Source organism: Somniosus microcephalus, chromosome 30 (assembly GCF_052327205.1).
Source record: "Somniosus microcephalus isolate GS21.2 chromosome 30, FLI_Smic_1.0, whole genome shotgun sequence".
NCBI lineage: Eukaryota > Metazoa > Chordata > Chondrichthyes > Squaliformes > Somniosidae > Somniosus > Somniosus microcephalus.
In genome coordinates, this window is record NC_141016.1 from 6046406 (window position 1) to 6072102 (window position 25697).

The following is a 25697-nucleotide window of genomic DNA, read 5'->3' on the forward strand; positions in this document are numbered from 1 at the left end:
AAATGTCACCCTTCAGACAACATGCCAAACTGAAGAGTCTGTCTGCGCTTCTAGTGGTTTAGTGGATGCCAAGGTTCCCATGGCACGATTCGAAGAACAACAGGGAGTTCTCCCACTGTGGCAGCCAACTATCTTTCCTCAACCACCACCAAGAAAACAAATCAACCGGTCATTCATCTCACTGATGCTTCTGTTTTTGCTGATTGCCTACATAGAAAAGTGACCACTTTAAAGTAATTCATTGTATATGAAACGCTTTGGAACATTTGAGAGAGAAGTGATAAGGTACTTTTGCCTTTCTTTCCAATCCTAGTGCAGAAATTACAGACAATCACCTATAAAAAAACCTAACACCAGCCAACTAGCAATATTGCAGATGCTGCTGAAGCAAAATCTTCTTTTGGGAAATAATCTCGATTAGTTAATTCTGCTGAACATTTGTTAATTTCTGGAAATCCCACTTTCACACAATGGGGATACTTTGCAGTGAAAGTGAACATAAGCAATGAAATGTACAAATTGATTAGGATAAGCTTGCTTCATTCAGTTCAGTCTCAGCTAATTGTCTAGGTGTCAGCTGCAGCTCAGTGGTCGCACTTGCCTCGGAGTCACAAGGTTGTGGGTTTAAGTCCCACTCCAGAAACTCCAGAGCACAAAATCTAGGCAGACACTCCAATGCAGTATTGAAGGAGTGTTGCAGTGTTGGAGAGGACGCTTTTTGCAATGAGATGTCAAATCGAGGCCTCATCTGCTCTCTCAGGTGGACATAAAATATCCCATGGCACTATTTGGAAGATGAGCAGGAGAGCTCCTCGGTGTCTTGGCCAATATTTATCCCCCAACCAACATCACTAAAACAAATTATCTGGTCATTTTCACATTGATGTTTGTGGGACTTTGCTGTGCGCAATTTTGACTCCTGCATTTCCTACATTATAAGAGTGACTACACTTCGAAAATATTTCATTCACTGTGAAGTGCTTTAGGACGTCCTGAAAGTTGCTATTTAAATGCAAATTCTTTAATCTCTTTCTTAAATGCAACAATGCCCGACCTAGTAACTATACCAACTGTTGATCATTTCTAGTATTTTATCCATGCACCTGATGAGCCACGGAGAATATTAACAGGATGGAATACTTCTCTCCTCACTTAATCATATATGTGGAAGTTATTAGTAAAGACATACTGGTCATTGTTCAAAGTCAAAATGCTGGGAACAAATAAAAAGAAAAATTCACCACAGTCAGTGAATGGCTCATCATTCACGTTACTAAAAGTGAGAACAGAAGAAATTGTCAGTAATTTAATTGACGTGAAGCAATACGTTTTACCACCAGTGATTTCATTGCCAGTACTACACAGTGCACTTCCTATAACTCATTTACTCACATTCTCTTTCAAGTGATATACTCTCTCTAACCTTTCATTTTCATCAGTACCTGCAGCTGTGTTACTAGGTGACTACTTAATCCAATCACAGATCTGATTTCATGAAATTGGAAACCTGTGTTTTGAGGATGAAAATGACAGCCCAGTCATAATTTGGGCCCAGAAAGAGCATCCTCTGAGTTTGCATGAGCTGAAACAACCTATTATAGTCAGCAGGATAAAAAAAATATTCATACAATATATATGTGTTGTCTTTGGGATGGTGGTTTACAAGCAGTAGTTTATACTTCAAACAATCAGCCACATAAATCTCACATGATGGTCTATTTGTCTTCCAAATGCATCAAACACAATTATCTGAAAACGATGACAAACACACTTGAGTCACAGATGCAAGAGTGCATGCTCTACAACTGATTCACTCCATTACAATCCCATTTTTTCTGTGTTTGCTGTGCAACATCAACCCCAACTTCCAAACTCAAACTAATGCTATCAAAAATGGGGAAGACTGCATCGCAGACCTATACAACACAACAGCCAAAACAATATAGAATCACAGAATGATACAGCACAGAAGGAGGCCATTAAGCCCACCGTGCCTGTGACGGATCTTTGAAAGAGCGAGCCAATTAGTCTCACTCCCAGCCCTTTCCCCATAGCCCTACAATTTTTTCCCCTCCAATTCCATTTTGAAAGTTACTATTGGATTCGCTTCCACCAGCCTTTCATGCAGTGTATTCCAGATCAGAACAACTCGCTGCGTAAAAAGTTCTCTCTCATCTTCCCTTCTGGTTCTTTTGCCAATGACCTTAAATCGGTGTCCTCTGGTTACTAACCTTTTTGTCACTGGAAACAGTTTCTCCTTATTTACTCTATCAAAACCCTTCAAGATTTTGAACTCCTCTATTAATCTCCCTTTAACCGTCTCTGGTAAACGAGAACAACCCCAGCTTTTCTGATCTCTCCACGTAATTGAAGTCCCGCATCCCTGGTAACATTCTAGTAAATTTGCTCTGCACCCTCTCTAAGGCCTTGTCGCCCATCCTAAAGTGTGGTGCCCAGAATTTGACACAATACTCCAGCTGGGGGTGAACCAGTGACTCAAAGGTTTAGCATACCTGCCTTGCTTTTGCACGTTAAGCCTCGGTTTATAAATCCAAGGATCCCGTATGCTTTTTTAACATCTTTCTTGACTTGTCCTGCCACCTTCAAAGATTTGTGTATGAACAACCACAGGACTCTGTTCCTGCACCCCCATCATTACAGCACCACCACTGGCAAGATGGTACAGTTACAATGTGACAAAATTAGATAGGAAGTTTTCATTATAAATGTGACCGACACAATTTATAATGGGAAAAATTCACAACAGGAAGTAAGATTTTATAGGCAGGAAGTGTACACAGATATAACATTTTAATATATCATACAATTTATTGGCTATCTGGAAAGAAGTCAGGTGGTCATTTGTCATCTGACATAAAGGGGACGATTTTGCCAATGGGGGCGCGTTGGAGGCGGGACTGCTGCTTGTCGGGTTTTAGTTCCGCCTCCATCGACTTCTGGCCAACCCACGCTATTTTCCCTTGATTAACATTGTTAAGCCCGCCCAGCGGGCTTAGCAGGCCAATTAAGGGGAAGCCGGTTACAGAGAACGTCAGCCTATGACATTTCATCTGTCAAAGATTTTGACAGATGAATTGTCATCGTTTGACAGCTCTGTGAAGCTGTCAAACACTGACATTCTATGTTGTTTGATGAGTCCTTGTATTCAAGACTCACTAAACCTCTTTTGTGAGCAGAAATTAGATGGTTGTTGCATCGGAGAATGCAGCAGCCATTCTGTCATCTCTGCCGGTGAGATGTGAGACTCTCTGCATCCCCAACTGTTGAAGCCTGCAGGAAGAAACAAAGGTAAGTAAACATTTTCTATCACTTTTCACTCACCTCACATACTTACCTCTCCACACTTGCACCCGTCACTCACCTTCACAGCGCACTTTTGTACCCCTCCGACCCCCTGCTTGGCTCGGTGACCCTGGCGGTGTTTCCAGAAGTCAGGAAGCCCACACCTCTGTTGGAAAAATGGGGATAATCCTCTTAACTGCCTGGTAACTACCTGTTAACAGGCAGTTAAGTGGCTGTAATCCCCTTCACGCCTCGAGGAGATGGGACCTGGCGAATAGTTAAGTGAATGTGACCATAGAGAGAGAGGCAATGGGTAAGGGTGCAGGGATGCAAGTGTCAAGTGGGATGTGGAGGAAGAGGTAGCAAAGCAGAGTGCTGGTGAGGAGAGGCGATGGGGATCAGATTGAGGGAGATGGGAAAGTCATACTCACTTTTCCTGTGCGGAGTAGGTCATGAAGCCTCTTCCTGCATTGCAGTCAGGTTCTGTGGCTCATTGATATGGAGTTGACCTCCTGGGCCACTTGCAGCCACACAGCTTTAGTCTGCTGGGGTGGCTTTTTTCTCCCTGAGGAAGGTAAGAGCACCTCCTTATTCGATCTTGCTCCCTCCACCAGAGCTTGGAGGGAGGGCTCATCGAAGCGTGGAGCACACTTTTGCCTACTGGTGGACACAGTCGATCAATGAATTCCTTACTACAATCACCATAAAGTTTGCAGTCTCCAGAAGAAGCAAGGCTGCTTGCAGGCCTTAAATCCAGCAGCATTGATGACCTCATCGGAGGCGACTTTCTGTATGAACAGACTCATTGGGCCAGGGGTTCCCACACGCTGGAAATCAACTGCCCAATTAGGGGGAAATCGCACATTTTCCCCACTTCACTTCAGAGTCGGGGTCCTGACACGAATGCCACCTGACACGCCCCAGCCCGCCCACACTGGCAAAATCGAGCCCCAAGTGTTTCGCGCAGTGTGAAGAAAAAAACCAAATCAATAGTACCTTCACTCAGTAAAAAATGCAGGCAACAGGTATTAATCGGTTTAACTTCCAGAGTCATCAGTTATATACGCCTGTAACATTTTAGGAGGGAGAAATAAGAAAATTGGATCAGACAATCTTTTTTCTCAAATTCTGTTGCTAGAATATTTTTCATATCAGCCAGTTAGGATCTTTCTCATGGTGTAGTTTCTAATGGAAGATGTCATATTGGCAACATATTTAACTTTCTGGCTAACCCCAAAATGGCAAGAAGACGGAATTTGTTTTTAGTAAAGAATTCATGCAAAAGAAATCTTCAACAAACTGCAAATTGACATGGGGGAGTTTGCAGCCCTGATTCTGATCTCTTGATTAAATGAGTCTAAGATCTTCCTAACAATAACAGTCACTATATTTTAAAAGAGGTTGGCCTTTTCCAGATCGCTTACTCAGTCGACAACCTCAGGAAGCTGCACAGATTTCAGATAGGCACCATCCTCTTGTTTCTGCAAGTGCTAATTGTCTAATGTACATTTGAAGATGTAGTGCAGTGATTGCGTACCTGTACAAAAACACCATTTTACCAAAATCTAAAAAAGCTCTGATACAAATTCAACAGAAGCAGTCTGTAGTTAAAACAAAGCCAAACTACGCTTTTGAAATGAGAGGTAATGCTCTGTGGAGAGAATCTACAGTATGTTTTTATATAGAACTGAAAGTGTGTTTGAAAACTCAGTAAATGAAATACATATCGATTTGACCTAAAAAGTAATCTGTTTTACTGACTGCCACCAACACTAGCAATAAAGAAAAATCATGTAACACAGTTTTGCAGATAATATGACCATATATCATAGGCAGTTACGAAAGCACTCGAGTGATCTATCATTTGATACTGTAACTGCTTAGGTGCAAAATTTTACAAATTTACTTTAACTGTAACTTTTCTATTTTCTTTTATCAATGTTCTTTTTTTTTGTTTAGCTGAGCAATATTCATAAATCAAGCAAAGAAACTGACCGCAGACACAGCGGCTGTAGACCTGACACCAATGCTGAAATTCCATCTGCTAGATACTCTAAAGCTGATTGCTTAAATGAGAACAATCGTACCTTGAGCTGCAGGATCGACTAAAGCAGTGAATTAGAATCAGCTGGTGTGCAGGAGGCAATACTTAATCACAGTCAATTCATCATAACCTTTTATGGGGAGGGAATGGAAACAGAGAAAGTGGGAGCCGCAGATCTGTAAGGAGTGTACACAGTATTTAATACTTAAGTACTGCAATAGTATTTGTCTGCTGTGTTCACAAATTTATGAAGATTCGCTTTAAAAAGACGCTGTGCATTGTGGTAAACCTTCAGAAACAATAAAAGCGTAAAAATGTGACATCTTTATCCTGATTATACAACTTTTGATTATTTTTTATTAAAGCTGTAATACCCTTTTGCTGACGTCACTCACCATTTTACAGAAGCCAAGAACAAATCATTGACTACATGTAGATAAGACGTGAAGTTACCAAAAGGCAAGTGGTAGAAACATCATTTTTTTGAAAATGAGGTAGGGTGTGAATTTGTTAGCTAGCTGCTGCAGAAACATGCAAGTGTTCAGCTATAATGGAAGTACTGTGTATAGAAAATTTATGGCAACAGATGAAGTGACATCAGAAAAGAGTAGTGAGCGATGTAGGCAATGCTTCAATGAGTGGGAGCGGCAGAAATTGCAAATACTAATATCAATGAAAAGAACAATAACTTGGATGGTATGAAAGGTCTGAAAAGAAACACAAAAGTATAACAACAGTAGAGAACTGGGCAGAAAAGAAGAGAAAGAAAACGAAAACATAAAACTACTAGAAGGAGGAAGGCCTCTCACTCAACGCATTCAGCTGGCCGCATCATTCAGTTCCAATTTTTGGACCTACAATAATCATTTGTCATCCTTCTTAGTCCAAACCCATATCCACTTTAGTTCCTGTGTAAATAGGAAAGGAAAAAAAAAGGCAGATGAAAACTGGCAAGGAGAAAGAGAGAGCAACACTCAGAGGAGGAGAGAGAGCGCAAAATAGAAAAAGAGAAATATACCAGGAGAGTATTCAGGACTTGAACAGCATCACAAATCTACAGGGTGGTCATAAATTCTCTGAGTTTTGTGCTCACAGCTTACTCCATCAATTCCATCCCCTGTTGACATTTCTCCCCCTCCCAACAAGCCATTATCTTGCAGTACTTGCACATGTATAATCAAGACTAAAGGAAGGTCCAAAGGTCGATTGTCCGTGATGAAGGCTTGCATATCAAATAATTTATAAAGTTTACAAAGGTAAATTCAATGTTAATACTTCAATAATACTGTGCCAACAGTCCTGACATAGGGGATAAGATTTCTAATCACATTTTCTGCTTCTGTGAATCTCTTTCATCCCCTTATGCTTTCTGTCTTGTCATCAACAAACCAGCCACCACTGAACTTCAATCCTTTCTTCCCACAGAGACTACTTTCTCTCTCCCAAATTGACCCATTCCTCCTTCCCAATGCTGTTTCCCTTGCTTCACTTTTTCCTAGACCAGGATTTCAAAGTCGCTCACCTCTGCCCCTTTCTCTGAAGCCCCATTTTGCCTAACACCTTCTGCTGGCCTCAAATTTATTTCCTCCCCTTCTTTGGATCACAGTTATGGGACCAAATGCAAACTAACTCCTCAACAACAATGAAGGTCACTGACAAAAACTATTGCACATTGTAGAAATGTCTACACCCAACAAATCCTGCACTCCAGAGGAAGCAGGTGCAAGAAGCAATGGGGAAAGAAAATATGTAGTTATAACATTGATTTTGCCAAAATTCAGATGCTGTGCTATTGCAGTTAAATTCTGATCACTTAATATTATTCTATTGCAGATTAAAGAATTTTATTCAAAGGAAGACCATCGCGAATTCTCAAGTTTTACAATCACTTCTCCTGCTCACCCTGCAGATTCGTGAAGGCATGGGCATTTATCAGCACATTTCTAATTTGCTAGCTGCAATCGCCATGTCAATCTTTCACTGCAAGGCGGGAGGACCAGGTAACAACTAAGGGGTCATCAGCACTGCATTCAATGTCATCTCACGTTATTTCACATTTGCATTTAGATTAATTGGCTAGTATTTTCAAGCTTTCAACTGTTGAAATGAAATGCTTCAAACAAGATTTTCATTATAGGTGCTTTTGCAGTGGACAATGCGTGGAATGGTCATTTGTTTGACATACTGTTGTTTTTACCTGAACTTATAGGTTCGGACCTTATTATTCATTTTGAGTTCCTGCATGCGCAGCATACTGCCTCTGGATCAGTATTTGTATTTGGGTACAGAATAATGTATTTCTCCACGATTAGACCTCTTTGTATTGCAAAGTTGTGTAGAATGCAACAAACAATGATTTTGAAGCCCCTGATAGTGCTGTACTCTAAGGCACCCCCTGCCCTGTTGAGGTATCTGAATGCTACCATAACGTATCCATGGTATGACCTCAACTGACTCTAGCAGTTTGGACCAACTTGTGTCTGCTCTCTGCTTCTGCCCATGACTAGTGACCATTAACCATGAGGTGCTATCCTTGCTGTCTGACTTTTCATTCAAATAAAGGTGGCAACGATAACTGTTTTACAATAAATGCATCTTAATGGCTGCTTGAAAAGCCGGCATTGACTTGCATGATCTCAGCTGCTGATCACTGACCAAACGAACATTGATGGAACAGAATCCCTTTCAGCTGGTGTAGGCCATTGGTCATGCTGAGGGGCCCAGATGGCCACATTGCTAACATCAACAACTGCAGGATTTTGGGTAACTCAGCAGTCTGATGAAATTGGACAGCCCTGTTAGGCTGCTATTGCTGTTCAGTGGGAAAGCTAATGAAAAAGTTGGTCCTCCTGTACAATGCATCAATCACCTGTTTGATAAATCTGCCAACTGTAAATTGCCTTATATTGAAGATGTTCCCAACTGTAGCCCAAAACCAGAAAGGGACATACAATTTGAGCACCATCTTTCACTGCTAGGGCAATCCCTTTGGTGGCTATTGTCTGCTGGACTGTTGGCATGGTCCTCCAACTGCCTCCCTAATAACTGTGAGGCTCCAGTGTCAGCCATGGCTCAGTTTTTTTTTTATTCATTGATGGGATGTGGGCGTCGCTGGCTAGGCCTGCATTTAGTGCCCATCCCCAATTGCCCTTGAGAAGATGGTGGTGAGCCGCCTTCTTGAACCGCTGCAGTCCATATGGTGTAGATACACCCACAATGCTGTTAGGAAGGGAGTTCCAGGGTTTTGGCCCAGCGACAGTGAAGGAACGGCGATACAGGTCCAAGTCAGGATGGTGTGTGGCTTGGAGGGGAACTTGTAGGTGGTGATGTTCCCATGCGTCTGCTGCCCTTGTCCTTCTAAGTGGTAGAGGTCGCGGGTTTGGAAGTTGCTGTTGAAGGAGCTTTGGCGAGTTGCTGCAGTGCATCTTGTAGATGGTACACACTGCAGCCACAGTGCGCCAGTGGTGGAGGGAGTGAATGTTGAAGGTGGTGGATGGAGTACCAATCAAGCGGGCTGCTTTATCCTGAATGGTGTCGAGCTTCTTGAGTGTTGTTGGAGCTGCACTCATCCAGGCAAGTGGAGAGTATTCCATCACACTCCTGACTTGTGCCTTGCAGATGGTGGAAAGGCTTTGGGGAGTCAGGAGGTGAGACACTCGCCACAGAATTCCCAGCCTCTGGCCTGCTCTTGTAGCCACAGTATTTATATGGCTGGTCCAGTTCAGTTTCTGATCAATGGTAACCCCCAGGATGTTGATAGTGGGGGATTCAGTGATGGTAATGCCATTGAATGTCAAGGGGAGATGGTTAGAGTCTCGCTTGTTGGAGATGGTCATTGCCTGGCACTTGTGTGGTGCGAATGTTACTTGCCACTTGTCAACCCAAGTCTGAATGTTGTCCAGGTCTTGCTGCATATGGACACGGACTGCGTCAGTATCTGACGAGTCTCGAATGGTGCTGAACAGTGTGCAATCATCAGCGAACATCCCCACTTCTGACCTTATGATGGAGGGAAGGTCATTGATGAAACAGCTGAAGATGGTTGGGCCTAGGACACTGCCCTGAGGAACTCCTGCAGTGATGTCATGTGATTGAGATGAATGACCTCCAACAACCACAGCCAACTTCCTTTGTGCTAGCACTCTCACCTCTGAGTCAGAAGGTTGTGGGTTCAAATCCCACTCTTGAAATTAGAGCACAAAAAAATCTAGGCTGAAATTCCAGCGCAGTACTGAGGGATTGCAGCACAGTCACAGGTGCCGTCTTTCAGATGAGATGCTAAACCGGGGCCATGTCTGCTCTCTTAGGCGGATGTAAAAGATCCCACAGCACTGCTTCGAAGAGCAGGGGAGTTATTCCCGATGTCCTGGCCAATATTTATCCCTCAATCAACATCAGTAAAACAGATTATCTGGTCATTATCACACTGCTGTTTGTGAGAGCTTGCTGTGTGCAAATTGGCTGACCAACAGATCTGATGTCCTATTACTGGCCTGTGTTGAGTTAGCAGATGTCAGCCAGGGCAGCGGTGGTCAAATTAGATTAGCCTTAGCTTCCCTAGGCTAGAGAAAAGAGAAAAAAAATCACTATCCTGTGATTCCTGCTGGAAAGTGTGAATTTATGGACATTCGGTGAGAATATCATTAGCCTTTGCTTTTCAACCTCTCCACAATTGAACAGTCTAGCAACACTAACTGTTCAGACTCGCACAAAGAATAACCTACTGGGCAACACATGGCCATTTTGGCTCCATATGTAGGTAACACATTCCGACAAGAAAAAATGCATCTGTTGCCCAAATTTGCTCTATTCTCCCTCAGCTAACTTACCTTCCGTGCAGCACTCTTCCCTCTGTCAACCTCAGCTGCTATATGGAGAAAAGTTCAGGAACTAAAATAAAAATGTGAAAAAAAGTAGGAAAGTATATATTTTGTTGATCCCCTACCTACATAACAACAACTTACATTTATATAGCACCGTTAACATAGGAAAACATCCCACGGCACTTTACAAGAGTGTAAACAGACAAATATTGACACCGAGCCAAAGAAAGAGATGTTCAGATGGGTGACCAAATACAGTTCATTACAACACAGTGCAAAACGGTTAAATGAATGATTTTGCCATGTAATTTTATCGACTTAACCATTCTATTCTTTTATCTGGTTTAACTCTTGTAGCATGTTTGGCAAGAATTTAACAATAGAATACAAATTGGAATTACAGTACTGTAAAAATGGTCACACAGTTGTTTTGGATAACTGAAAATATATTTATGTAATTTGCTTCATTACAACATTCACATCACAGTGCAGCACAATAAAGGAAATCCAAAAATTTTTAAAGGGCATAAAGGCCTAGAAATTGAGTGGGGTTAGCGCCCAATTAGCGGCGCTGGAGGGCATTGCGCTGGAATTATAGCCGTTTCTGAAATTGACTTGGGCCTTACCATCGGCGTTAGCCAGTAGCGCTGCGCCGGCACCGATGACGTCATCGGTGTGCGCAGCGTCCCGGTTGCCGTGGTAACCCGGCCCCAAGCCCAAATTCAGTTGCGCCCGCCTCGCCCGTGGCAGGCGCAACCAACGATTGTGGAAAGGGTTCTTACACGCCTTTGCGCCGGCGCATAAAGGTGGAGCGGCGGCCGGCCGCGTTCCCGGCGGCCGCCTGCCCGCACCTCCCTTCCCGGACTCCTGCATCACCCCCCCCGCGGCCCTGATGTGTGTGTGCTGCGAGCCCGGCACTTCCCCGAGGTGCCGGGCTCAGATGTCGGGGGAATCCGCCGGTCAGTTGTCGGCTGCAGGCAGCTCCTCCTTAACAGAAGGAGGGGGCCTGCAGTTCCCCAGCCTGCCGCACCGCATCGGGTGCCGCAGCGGGGGATTAGCGCCGGAAAACCCAATTGAACGCCCGTTTTGAGGCGCTAAAACCCTCCTTTAGCGCCCGCCGCCATCTGGGCCCGGCGCAACCGAATTTTCGTCGGGCGCTGCCACATTAACGCTGGCGCAAAATTTCTGGCGCTACAGCCCTGGCGAACCCACAACCCAATTTCTAGGCCAAAATCTTTTTTAAAAAGGACCATTAATAACAGATTAATCACATCTAGAGATGGAGTTTCCATTATTCACAGAGATAGAGGCCCCGATATTAATGGAGAGGCAGAAAGGGAAGGAGAGAGCCTGGGAGCAGGCAGAGAACTCGACAAGGCTAGGGACGTGGAGCCACTGTGGATATTAACGGCAGAGCCTCATTTAAATAAATCACTGCAGGCACCCGCCCAGCAGCCATCCAGATTGACAGCCTAGCTGGCGGGCGAGAGCAAAGATTAGCAGCAAGAGGGAACGTGAAAGATTGGGGCTGCGATTGGAGCTGAGGAGGCCGAAGGCTTCCTTGTGAGGCCTTGGAGGGGGAGCAAGGAAGCTCTCCTGCTCCTCCTCGCCCATAAGGAGCATAAAAATAAGCTAAGTTTTAAAACTTACCAGGCCTTTTCTGGCCAGTCAACTCCTCCCGACTAGTTGCTGCTGGCGGGCATCAGGCAGCATAAGACACCCTCTGTGGGGAGGTTAAAAATCAGTCGCGGCACCGATGAGATGATCTGGCTGCAACTTTTGCATGTTAAGTAGGCCCCCGTCTGCTTTTAGCAGGAGCCTCATCCAGGACCTGAATCACCGGCGTAACTACTATGGCGGTGGGGAATGGGTCGGATTGCTCGATCCCGATATTGTATATCCCCACCAGTCGGGAGATGGTGGGCGGGATTAAAATCGAGGCCAGAGTTTCTGCCACAGTTTGCTGCCAAAGGGTTTGTGCACTGCAAAAACACGGGTAAGCTATAAGCGTTACAAAGCTTGAGCATTAGCACTTGATGAGGCGGTTGTACATGTACACCTAAACCAAAGTGTTTGTCACATTGATACCAAGAAGTGCTTGAGCCCCAACACCTGACGAGGTGAAAAAGACTCTGAAACATTACTGAAATTTGTATTGGGCAATCTTCACACCTAGACAAAAACACTTGCAAAAAGAGCTTAACACATTGATTGGCAAAAAGGGCTTAACACATCAGGGTAGAGGTTCCGCTTTGGGCACAATCTGGAAATTGCTCCAAAAATGCGTTCAAAATTGCTCTGGTTAGGTTACAGTTTAAGTTTCCGATAACATTTATTTGTATAATCACAAACATAAAATCTTCCATGAACCGGCACAATCAGGCAACGTAAGAGAAAGTTGTTTTTTTTCTTTTCATTATGAAGCATTCATTGATGTATTTAAGAGCGGTAACCTGGTGCAGCTTTATGAATACAACTGAAAATGGGTATGATGGGCCGAAAGGCCTCTTTCTGTGCTGTATGATTCTATGGGCAGGATTTTCATTGGGCCGTGGAGTCGGGATTAGAGGCGTGTGGGGGGGTAAAATCCCGAAATCGGGGGGGGGGGGGGCGGGGCACGAACCCATCCCGCCCCCATGCCAGTTTCAAAGGAGGCAGGTACCCGACCCGCACTGGGACCCACCTCCCCGAGGCGGGAAGGGGATTAGTGCCAATTAACTGCCTGTTAACAGGTAGTTAACAGGCAGTTTTTAGCCTAATCCCTATTTTCATTGGTGAAATGTGGGATTCCCGACAGCTCCAAACCACGCCAAGTTAGCGAGGCGGGCCGTCGGGATGAAGGGCTTGGAGGGGTCGAGATGTCCGGTGTTCAGGTGAGTGATGGGTGCATGAGTGAAGAGGGAAGTGTGTTTGGTGTGTGTAAAGTGTTTAAAGAAGTTTTACTTACCTTTACAGCCTTCCTTCCTTCAGGTCTCGGGAGTCCCTCACCTCACCGGCACAGAAAGCAGAATGGCCGCGATCTGTCAAAAGTTGCAGCATTCAGCTTTCTGTTCCAGGGAGGTCTCTAAATCATCCTGAGAGGAAGGAATTAACCTGGAGTACAGATTGTCAGTGTTTGACAGCTTCAAACAGCTGTGAAACGCTGATATTTCATCTGTCAAAAGTTCCTATCAATCTGTGACGTCACCTGTTGCCGGGTGGCCCTTAATTGGCCTGCTGAGCCCGCTGGGCGGGCTCAACAAGGTCAATCAAGTCAAAATCCCGTGGGTTGGCTAGAACTCGATGGAGGCGGGACTACAACCCCGAAAGTTGTAGTCCCGCCTCCTCAATGAAAATCCAGCCCTATGTATTTTGTGGGTTTAACTCTCCGAATTGTCACATCGAAACATATGTTTATGTCCCGGTATCTATTTCATTTGCCCCAAATTATGAAGCCGTAGACTAGAGCACGCCATGTTCAAGAAACCCAATCCTGCAAGCATTTTAAATTCACCATTTGCTCTCAAAAATGTATTTACCAGGATCTCCCTCTTCATAAAACAAAGTCTGCTTTTCCCCACAACACGATTTCCAAACAATACTGGAATTGTCTTGGAGAAAGCTATCCAAGTAATAAAATATGATGTGATCTACTTCAAATACAATACTTAAAACCTCTTTCCATTTCAAAAGATGTCACTCTTTTCTGTGAACATTTTTTTTAAAGCTCCTGCCCTCGTAAAAAAAAAACTTGCAACTGTGGCATGACTAATTTTTGATTGTGTGCGGCTTCATGTTATCTGACATCCTTTGGTAGTTGTCTCAAAGGGCCACAACAGGAAATATACTTATTTTTGTTGGCCATTGAAATCTTATTATGGAACCGTTAAGAAAATGGAATGAAGTTGTAAATAAAATGATGGTTAAGTGCTACAACTGATTCTGTTAACCATACAATGACAAAGCAGCAAAATGAAGACATAACAAGTGGCAGCTATACGTCACAAAGCATTATGCAACAAGAGCTGCATAATGATAAGCTCATATTCAGCTGTTTACTGGTTAACGTGTCATGTAGCATGTATTATTACACTCTATCCAAATTAATGCTATTACCTTCATGAAAAAGTATATTTTCACGTGTCAGTTTAACATTCTGATTGAAGAACACATTACGTCAATTATTCAGTCAAAGAACAAGCACCTAGCTGTAATTCCATGTCCACCATGTAAAACACTGGACTTTTAGAAGCATTCAATGAACACAAAGTGCTGGATAAGGAGTTAAAATAAATCCCATAAAACAGTCATTTCAACAATCCAGAACACAACTGCAGGGGTCCAAGAACAATTTCATTTGGAGCGTCTGTCTAAAATGCATTTGTTATTAAGAGAATAATGGATTCTTGCAAATGATTAAAACACATTAATCGAATTACTATATTCAGATGACATCACAAACTTTCAGTGTCAAACTTAAACAGTAATTTGAACCAAGAGCTTAAATTAAAGTTTTAAAAATCACTACTTGATCTACATTATTATTCATAATACAGGCAGCTTTAATGTCATATGATAAATTATTATTTTTTCTCTGCAGCTGACATAAAGGTGCTCCATGTCTTGTGTGCTTAATTGCATTCGTACACGACTGTTACATTCTTAGTGCAGGTTTATTGAATAATAATCTGCAGTTGATTAGTGAAGAAAATCTATGTTCAGCGCACTCTCGAGAACAGATAGGAAGGAGTGAGTTACAAAGAAATCATATCACTGTGTTCAGATGAACCCTGAATGAAACTCTATTGTTCTATTGCCATCTACTGTTACATTATTTCCCCTGTAGTCTTTCCCTACTGTCCTTTTATTATCAAATCATTAGATGCATTTTTTAAAAGACATTTTGGAGAAGTAAATAGGCTTCAGCAGTTGCAAATTCTAAACTGACGTGCTCATATCACTGCAGGATTATCAGAATTTAAACTTCAGTTGATTATTGTTAATATTCTATATGTAAGTAAATAAAATGTGTCCATGTGTCTGTCTGCTTTCTTGCAACTGATTAGCCTTTGCTAACCACATAATCATTGACATATTATCGGTCATTTGATTAGCAGCAGCCAATCAGATGCTAGAAAACAGATGGGCAGTGCTTTACATGCGTTACAACCACAAGAAAAAGATCAGCCGTATCGTCAAGTTCAGAGGTCTGCCCACATCCTTAAAAATCCCAGCATGTGAAGGAAGGGGTAATGTTATACTCACCCTTCACTTGCAGAAACTGAACCCTACATCGATTCTGCATCTCTAAGACCTCTTCAATACCTGCAAGCAACCTCAGTCTGAGCCCGGAATGCAGTCATCCTCAAATCCAGGGCCACCAAACACTCCGCCCAAGATCAGGTTTCAAGCTTTCTCCTAACGCTGTCTCAGCCCCAAGTTCTCCCGCACACACAGCCTTGGCCTTGGGCCCGAGCTCTGCTTCATCCTCAGAACCGAGCATGTTCCCAACTCCCCAAGACCCAGCTCCATACTCCATCCCAGCGCCACATCAACCAACCAACATCTACCACTACATGCAGCTTCTGGCCTGCTCCCCTTCTCCAATCAAGCCTCAAGCCTGGCTCCAGCCTCAGCTCAGCCCAAGACCTTTGGCCCAGAACTGAATCATGGACTTGGTTGAACACCACAAACCACAAGAGGACAGGCAGAAAATCCAAGTCTGAAACATGGCAGTAGCACATTACTGAATTTTTATTTACATATTTTTAATTAATTTAAAAATTATTAATTAAAGGTAGTCTGTAACACCACAAGTAATAAACTACTACTGTAAAATAATTGTATGAAACAAGATGGTTTATATAATTGTAGACAGGCAGATAAAAAGTAATTCCTATACACTTGGAAGACAATTGCACCACTCTGTGGTATAATAAAGACAAGGCTTACTGTAAATTGGAATCCAGTTTTGTGACTTGAAATGCTTCATATTCTGGTATTTTTATCAAAATACAGCCAATTGTGGTGCAATTCTATAATCCTAAAATTGCTGCTTTGAAATATTCCATAATCTACTTTTGTTCTTTAATCTCAAAAGATGTTACTTTGCACAGAGGTAAGTTGCTCACAGAGTAGCCTTCAAAAACCATAGTTAACTAGTAGTTAAGCTAAGATCTTAGATGTAAGCAATACATCAAAAGCTGCTTTTACTGCTGCAATATACCTGCTTAGCTTGAGGAAATCTAACACCTGGTGCTCCCCATTCTCTGCTCAGCTGTCGACATTTTGAGATGATAGTGCAGGCTACATTTCCCAATTCTGGGTAAGTCACTTCGAGTTCGCTGAAAATAAAGAGAATGTTTTTATGAGTATCATTATCAACAGAATATAAACTGCAAAATGAGAAAAAATCTTCTCTGAAATGTTCAATTCAGCTAAAGGAAGGATGGAATTTTTATTTCAATCAGCTGTCCTGTCACAGTAGGGCGACCCCTGCAGCTCAATGGGTAAATGCACATGGTATGGCATTGGAGGACCACATTTAATCTTTGCTCTGTGGCGACTTAGCTGGTTATAACCAGACAGAACAAATTGCCTGTGGCATTGGGCAAGTGAAGATGAAAAGCTCCCAACCAAGGTTTCCAATTAAGTAACAAGCTTTCCAATGTTGCTCGTCACATTATCTGCCTGCCTCTCTTCTGCGGCTACGTTCGTGCCCAGGTGTCCCTGGAGATGGGGCACACGGTGTCCACCGGCACGCTTGAGGCCTTCCGTGACTGGTGGGCACCAGAGGGACTGGAGTGCTTCCTCACCCCAGAAAATAGAATTTTGATTAAATTTGTTAAGTTTCCTTTAATTTTTGTTTAAGTTACAGTTTTATTAGTTGTGCCCCTTTAAGGAGCACTTGCTTCCTTTTGTAAAATCGGTGATGGCAATTGCCATCAATCACCGAAAGTAACAAAAGAGTTGGTCCTCACATTATCAAAACCCTGCCAATACTTGCCCTCTCGGCTTACACTGATGAATAGCCACCTGGGTAAGATACCACCAGTAACTATGGAACCTGGAAACCTTCAATTTAGAATGGCTCATTAACAAACCATGCAGTATCAGCTTGGCTCTAAGTCAGAAGGTTATAAGTTGAAACATCACTTCAGGATTTAAGCACATAATCTATGGTGACACTGCAGTGTAATACTGAGGGAATGCTGCATTGTCAGAAGTGCGGTGCTTCATGAATATTAATCCAAGGTCCCACCTACTTGTTTAGGTGGAGGTTAAAGATTCCATTGCACTGTTTGCAGAAGAGTAGAGAACTCTTCTGGTGTGCTGGCCAACATTCAGTCAATACCACCAAAAATCAATTAATTCATCTCATTGTTGTTTGTGGATTTTGCTGCTGCCTGGCATGTGAAGAGCCACGAGATAGAATAAGGTGCTTTATAAATTATGTCTTTCCTTTTTACATGTTAAGCCATTGCAGAACAAGGAGAGATAAAATGTTATTGTGGTATTAAATCCTCAATAATAATTGTGCACAATAATCACAATACACATGAAAAAGATGGTGGGAGGAGAATGTTGAGTTAGTGCTAAGATAAAGACTTACCAATTTTTGTTATGTGAGCCAAGCTCCATTTGTAATAACAATAGAAAATGCTGGAAATACTCAGCAGGCCAGGCAGCATCCGTGGAGAGAGAAACAGAGTTAACGTTTCAGGTCTGAGACCCTTCATCATCCATTTGTACTTGGAAGATACTCAAAGAGAACTAAAAAAGACATGATTATAACCTAAAAATAATCTTGGACTGAAACAAGCTAGGGCTGACCACCTAATAGACAACTACCTAACACAGTCAAAATAAACACGCTTAAGATTTCAAAAATGGACAGAGGGATTAAGGGAACACAGGCTGAGCCAAGAGAAGATGAAGATTATGAGCTGAATGACCTTTTCCGATTGCTACATTATTATTTTCTTAATAAATAACCATCTTCTTCCTTCTTAGGCAGTCCCTCGGAACTTGCTTCCACACTAAAAATGAGTTCTCAGGTGACTGATGAGTCCAATGCGGGACCTACAGTCTCTGTCACATGTGGGACAGACGGTGGTGAAAGGGGCGGGTGGGTGGGGTGCTTGGGTTGATATGTGCGCCTTCCGCTGTTTACGTTTGGCTTCCGCTTGCTCCGGTGAAGAGACTCGAGCTGTTTGGCGCCTTCCCGGATGTTTCTCCTCCACTTTCTGCGGTTTTGGGCCTGGGATGCCGGTGGGGATGTTGCACTTTTTAAAGGAGGCTTTGAGGGTGTCCTTGAAGAGTTTCCTCTGCCCACCTGGGGCTCTCTTGCCGTGTCGGAGCTCTGAGTAGAGCGCTTGTTTTGGGAGTCTCGCATCGGACATGCGCACGATGTGGCCCATCCATCGGAGCTGATAGAGCGTGGTCAGAGCTTCGATGCTGGGGATGTTGGCCTGAGCGAGAACACTGACATTGGTGTGCCTATCCTGCCAATGGATTTGCAGGATCTTACGGAGGCAGCGTTGGTGGTACCTCTCCAGTGCTTTGAGGTGCCTGCTGTACATGGTTCATATCTCTGAAGCATACAGCAGGGCGGGTATCACTACTGCTCTGTAGACCATGAGCTTCGTGCCAGGTTTGAGGTCCTGGTCTTCAAACACTCTCTTCCTCAGGCGACCAAAGGCTGCACTGGCACACTGAAGGCGGTGTTGGACTTTGTCATCGATGTCTACCCTTGTTGACAGTAGGCTCCTGAGGTATGGAAAGTGGTCCACGTTGTCCGAGGCCTTGTCGTGGATTTTGATAATCGGGGGGCAGTACTGTGTGGCGGGGGCAGGTTGGTATCCTTTGTCTTACGGATGTTTAGTGTAAGGCCCATGCTCTTGTACGCTTCGGTGAAGGTGTTGACGATGATTTGGAGTTTGACCTCCGAGTGTGCGCAGACGCAAGCATCGTCTGTATACTGTAATTCGATGACAGAGGATGGGACGACATTGGATCTGGACTGGAGGCAATGGAGGTTGAACAGTTTCCCATTTGTTCTGTAGATTAGCTCCACTCCAGCGGGGAGCTTACTGAGGGTGAGATGGAGCATTGCAGCCCGGAAGATCGAGAAGAGCGTTGGTGCGACGACACAGCCTTGCTTGACCCCGGTCTGTACGTGAATTGGGTCTGTGGTGAATCCGTTGGTCAGGATCACGGCTTTCACGTCATCGTGAAGCAGGCGGAGGATGCTGACAAACTTTTGAGGGCAGCCAAATTTGAGGAGGACACTCCATAATCCCTCACGGTTGACGGTATCGAAGGCCTTTGTGAGGTCAAAGAAGGCCATGTACAGCGGTTGGTGCTGTTCCCTGCATTTCTCTTGTATTTGACACGTGGTGAAGATCATGTCCATTGTACCCCTTAGTGGCCGGAATCAGCCGGAATCTGCATTGCGACTCTGGGAGGAGCTCCAGCCACTGGGAGAAGGTGATTGAGGAGGATTCTTGTGATGACTTTCCCTGTGGCAGACAGCAGGGAAACGCCTCTGTAACTACGGCATCTCCAAGGTTTCCTGGCATGCTCTCCTCCTTCCAAATAAGAGAAATGAGTTCATGTATTCATGCCAATAGTGCTTCTCCGCCATGCTTTCGTGCCTCGGCAGGGATTCCATCTGCTCCTGAGACCTTGTTGTTTTTCAGTTGTTGGATGGCCTTTTCAACCTCATGCCATGCCGGGCTGGGGTTGTGCTGAGGTGGTGGCGGGTAGCATGCTGTGGGATGGAGTTGAGGATACTCACCTCGAAGACAGAGTCTCGGTTAAGGAGATCTTTGAAGTGCTCCTTCCGGCGGACACTGACTGCCTCTCTGTCCTTGATGAGCACCTCTTGGCCTGCAGTGGGGTAGGACCTTGGGTGCTTGGGCCGTAGGTGGTCTTGACTGCACTAAAGAATCCACGCACGTTGTGGTTGTCGGCTGGCTGCTGAATCTCCTGTGCTTTCTCCACCCACCATCTGTTCTTTAGGTCGCGAGTTTTTTGTTGGACCTCGGCCTTCAGGTGTCTGTAGAGCTGCTTTCTTGCTCTCGAGTTGTGTTGCTGTTTCCAGATCAGGAATGCCTTGCGTTTGCGGCTTATTAGCTCCTGGTCATTCTCATCGAACCAGTCTTGGTGTTTCCTGGTCGAGTGACCGAGCGTCTCTTCACAGGTGCTGATTATGGAGGCCTTGAGTGCAGACTAGGCGCTGTAGACACTCTGGGCTGGATTTTGTCATTGGGGGCAGGCTGGGGGCGTGTCAGGTGGTCGGCAGGTCACGACCCCGTCTCCGATGTGAGGCAGGAAAATTGAGCGATTTTCCCCTAATTGGCTACTTGATTTCCAGCGTGTGGGAACCCCTGGCCCAATGAGAATTTTGGTGCTAAAACTCCCCTCTGATGAAGTCATCTATGCAGCTGCATTTAAGGCCTGCAAGCAGCCTTGGTTCATTTTCTGCCTTACAACTTTTGCTTCATACTTCTGAGGGATTTGTGCTCCAACCATGTCAAGCAGCAGACCAAAGTATGCACCCCAACTCGATGAGAACTCCCTCCAAGCTCTGGTGGAGGGAGCAAGAGCGAATATGGAGATGCTGTTTGCTTCTTCAGGGAGGAAAAAGCCTCCCCAACAGACCAAAGCTGTGTGGCTGCAAGTGGCACAGGAGGTGAATGCCATATCAATGTGCAGCAGAACCTGGCTGCAGTGCCGAAAGAGGTTTCATGACCTTCTCCGCACAGGAAAAGTGAGTATTCCATCCACATGACCCTCAATCTGATCCCCATTGCCTCTCATCACCAGCACTCTGCTTTGTCAACTTACTCCTCCACATCCCACTTGATACTTACATCCCTGGACCCTTAACCATTCCCTCTCTGTGTGTGTGTTCACATTCACTTAACTATTCAACTGTGCAGCCCTCACACTCCCTCTCACTGTGATGCAATGACAACAACTTACAACACACAGGGAGGGTTCTTGATCTTGGCACCTCACTCCATCTTTGTGTCATCTCTACACTCACTCCTTCATTCTCACTCAAACTCCACTTGCGTCCCTCATTGCAGGAAAAGAGAGCCCACAATAAGAGGGAGAGTGCGAGGACAGGAGGAGGGCCACCACTACAGAGGAGGCCAGCCCTGGAGATCGTGGGAGTCGAGGAGGATGCGCAAGTAGGGGACAGACAGATGGGCGCATCAGAGTTTTTCCATCTCTCTCATTGACATTGCATGAGTGACTGATATTGATTCTAATGCTCTAACAGATTGACTTATGATCATCTGCACAATTCAATGTGCATGCAATGGTTATCTCATGTCTAACTCTTTCCTTTACTCCCCCATAGGACCATCGGCAGCCACCCTCCCCACTGTCCAGGAGGAAGAGTCTGAGCCCCCAGACTCCTCAGAGGAAGCTGCAGCCTCTGAGGGCGCAGCATCAGCAGAATTAAGCGCACCCAGCACCAACGCAGACACTCACACCTCAGTGGGACCTTCAGGACATAGAGTAGAGTTGGCACTTGGTGTATCACAGCTCACAAGTGAGCATCAGCAGATGGTGTAGACTGGGACAGCAGTGGAGAGTCCTCATCGGAGGTCGCAGGACTCTGCCAGCTCGGCTCAGCTGCATGTTGACCCTGTGCCTCCGGGTCCATCCAGAAGGAGAGCGGTGCTGGAACTCCAGGAACAGGTGCAGGAGTCTCTGGCAGGTTTTGTCTCCAGGGTCGCTGCGAGTGTGGAGCGAATGGAGGAGTCCATCGCCAACATGAGCAGAGTCTTTGTGGAGGCATTGGCACATGAATGCATCACCATGGAAAGGATGGCAACCTCCATGGAAAGGATGGCTACCTCCGTGGTAAGACTGGCTACTGTAGAGGAGAGGATGGCTACGGTAGAGGAGAGGATGGCCACGGCCATGGAGGAGCTTAGTCGCCAGGGTCTTGAAAACATGGTCATTGTTCAGAATAGACTGACATCTCTTGAGGAGCGACAGTCAGCTATTGAGCATAGAAACCAGACCTTCATGGAAGTCCTCTGGAGTACGACTTCCAGTGCAGAAACGGGTCCTAATGGCCCCCCTAAAGTGCAGCAAGGTGTTGTCAAGCCACTTGCTAGCTCTGAAGTGGGGCTGACCCATGAGAGGGATGTTGGTGGCAGAGAACAAGGAAGTGGGGGCTCCTCTCCAAGTGCTCACACGACCATGCCACTGCAGAGCCCTCGGTCAGAGCCCCACCAGAGTCCTCACCCAACTGTGATCGGCATCTCAGCCCCTGCACAGCTGCAGGAATAGCAGACTGTTGCCGAGCCCTCACAGGCTCGCAACCCCAGAGGACGCACACCAAAGGTGTCGAGGCAGGGGCAGCAAGAAAGCGAGCAAGGGGCCTCCACATCTGCTGAAGCCACGGGGAAGCACCACGTAGGAGCACGCGTAAGAGGAAGATAAAGCACAAGTAGTCACAAGGGTAGTCACTTGGGTGTTCTGTTGTGTTTATTTTTGAAAAGCTATTCGTGGCTTTGTGATAAAAAAAACTTGATGGCAAACTGTTGAAGTTGTGGCCTGTGTCATTTCGCAAATGGGACTTCCACATTGAGGGCTTAGGGCGACTTGCAATTGTCAGTATGGTGGTCAGAATGATAGGAATCCGCAAGTTCTTGGCCATTGTCGACGCTCTGGTAAGAAGGTGTGAGGCAAAAGTGTTTGATTGGGCAGGCTAAGCAAATCTGGCCAAGATGTGTGTGTCCCTTGCATCACGGGCAGCAATGTGCTCGTGTGCTGCTGCCGCTGGTTGATGCGCCTCCTTAAACTGCTCGTTGTCGCTCTCCTCCTCATCATCCTCCTCATCCGAGGAGGCTATGCGATAAGCCACTTGTACCTCAGGCATCTGCAAGCACGATGCTGTGCCATGTTGTGCAGTGCACAGCAGACCATGACGATTCTGGAGACCTTGGCTGCTGAGTACTGCAGGGCTCCACCTGATCTATCAAGGCATCTGAATCACATCTTCAGCAAGCTGATGGTTTGCTCGATTATGGAGCTGGTGGAAATGTGGCTGGAGCTGTAGCGCTCCTCAGCTTCGTTGGATGGCCTCCTCAATGGCGTCATTAGCCACATCTTCAGGGGATAGCCCTTGTCTCCAAGTAGCCATCCGAAAAGTTGGTCTGGCGGACTGAAGAGCGGAAGCACACAAGACTGGCGCAGTTACTGCCAGGGTGCTTAGCACAAACATGCAAAATTTCCTTGTTGTGGTCACACACCAGCTGCACGTTGAGGGAGTGGAAGCATTCGCGGTTGACAAAAATACCTGGAATGTGATGGGGTGCCTTAAGGGCCACATGTGTGCAGTCAACGACGCCCTGCACCCTTGGAAAGCCTCTCAGATTAGCAAATCCAACTGCACGCGCGGTTACACTTTGAGGTGCCAACTAGAGAACAGGCTATCCTAGATTGGGTATTGTGCAATGAGAAGAGGTTAATTAATAATCTTGTTGTGCGAGGTCCTTTAGGGAAGAGTGACCATAACATGGTAGAATTCTTCATTAAAATGGAAAGTGAAGATGTCCAATCCGAAACTAGGGTCCTAAATCTAAACAAAGAAAACTACGTTGGTATGAGGAGTGAGTTGGTTATGATAGATTGTGGAGCTTCATTAACAGGCATGATGGTGGATAGGCAATGGCTAACATTTAAGGAACGAATGCATGAATTGCAACAGTTATACATTCCTTTCTGGCACAAAAGGAAAAGTGGCACAACCATGGCTAACAAAAGAAATTAAGGATACTATTAGGTCCAAAGAGGAGTCATATAAAGTTGCCAGAAAAAGTAGCAAGAATGAGGATTGGGAGCAGTTTAGAGTTCAGCAAAAAAGGACCAAGAGATTGATTAAGAGGGGAAAAATAGAGTATGAGAGTAAACTTGCAAGGAACATAAATGCGGATTGTAAAAGCTTCTACAAGTATGTAAAAAGAAAAAGATTAGTGAAGACAAATGTAGGTCCCTTTCAGTCAGAAACGGGAGAATTTATAATGGGGAATAAGGAAATGGCCAAGCAATTAAACAAATACTTTGGTTCTGTCTTCACGGAAAAGGACACAAATAACTTCCCAGAAATGCTAGGGAACCAAGGGTCTAGTGAGAAGGAGGAATTAAAGGAAATTAGTATTAATAAAAAAAAGTGCTAGAGAAATTAATGGGACTGAAAGCGGATAAAGCCCCAGGGCCTGGTAATCTGCATCCCAGAGTACTAAAAGAGGTAGCCATGGAAATAGTGGCTGCATTGGTTGTCATCTTCGAAAATTCTATAGATTATGGAACAGTTCCTGCAGATTGGAGGGTGGCAAATGTAACCCCACTATTTAAAAAAGGAGGGAGAGAGAAAAGAGGTTAGTGTGCAAAATTAAAGCACACGGGATTGGGGGTAATATACTGGCATGGATTGAAAATTGGTTAACAGACAGGAAATAGAGAGTAGGAATAAATCGGTCTTTTTCGGGGTGGCAGGTGGTGACTAGTGGGGTACCACAGTGATCAGTGCTTGAGCCCCAACTATTCACAATATATATCAATGATTTAGATGAGGGAACCAAATGTAATATTTCCAAGTTTGCTGACGACACAAAACTAGGTGGGATTGTGAGTTGTGAGGAGGATGCAAAGAGGCTTCAAGGCGATTTAGACACGTTGAGTGAGTGGGCAAATACATGGCAGGTGCAGTATAACGTGGATAAATGTGAAGTTATCCACTTCAGTAGGAAAAACAGAAAGCTAGAGTATTATTTAAATGGCGATAGATTGAGAAATGCTGATGTACAAAGGGACCTGGGTGTCCTTGTACACCATTCACTGAAAGCAAACACGCAGGTGCAGCAAGCAGTTAGGAAGGCAAATGGTATGTTGGCCTTCATTGCAAGAGGATTTGAGTGCAGGAGCAAGGATGTCTTACTACAGTTATACAAGGCCTTGGTGAGACCACACCTGGAGTACTGTGTGCAGTTTTGGTCTCCTTACCGAAGAAAGGATAGACTTGCCATAGAGGGAGTGCAGTGAAGGTTCACCAGACTGATTCCTGGGATGGCAGGACTGTTGTATGAGGAGAGATTGGGTCAACTGGGCCTGTATTCACTAGAGTTTAGAAGAATGAGAGGGAATCTCATTGAAACGTATAAAATTCTGACAGGGCTAGACAGACTGGATGCAGGGAGGATGTTTCCCCTGGCTGGGGGGTCTAGAATGAGGGGTCACAGTCTCAGGATACGGTGTAGGACATTTAGGACTGAGATGAGGAGAAATTTCTTCACTCAGGAGTGTGGTGAACCTGTGGAATTCTCTACCACAGAAGGCTGTGGAGGCCAAGTCACTGAATAGATTAAAGAAGGAGATAGATAGATTTCTAGACACAAAAGGCATCAAGGGGTATGGGGAGAGAGCGGGAATATGGTATTGAGATAGAGGATCAGCCATGATCATATTGAATGGCGGAGCAGGCTCGAAGGGACGAATGGCCTACTCCTGCTCCGATG

At 44.9% G+C, this 25697-nt stretch overlaps 1 protein-coding gene across 2 annotated transcripts in view; it reads right to left on the reverse strand.

The window, feature by feature from the left end:
• Positions 1-25697, reverse strand: part of pebp4 (phosphatidylethanolamine binding protein 4) — a 558141-nt gene that overhangs the window by 520425 nt on the left and 12019 nt on the right. For both annotated transcript variants that reach the window (XM_085970915.1, XM_085970914.1), the window contains exon 3: positions 16376-16493. In XM_085970915.1, the coding sequence (XP_085827041.1) occupies positions 16376-16493 (118 nt within the window). The remainder of the gene's footprint in view (positions 1-16375; positions 16494-25697) is intronic.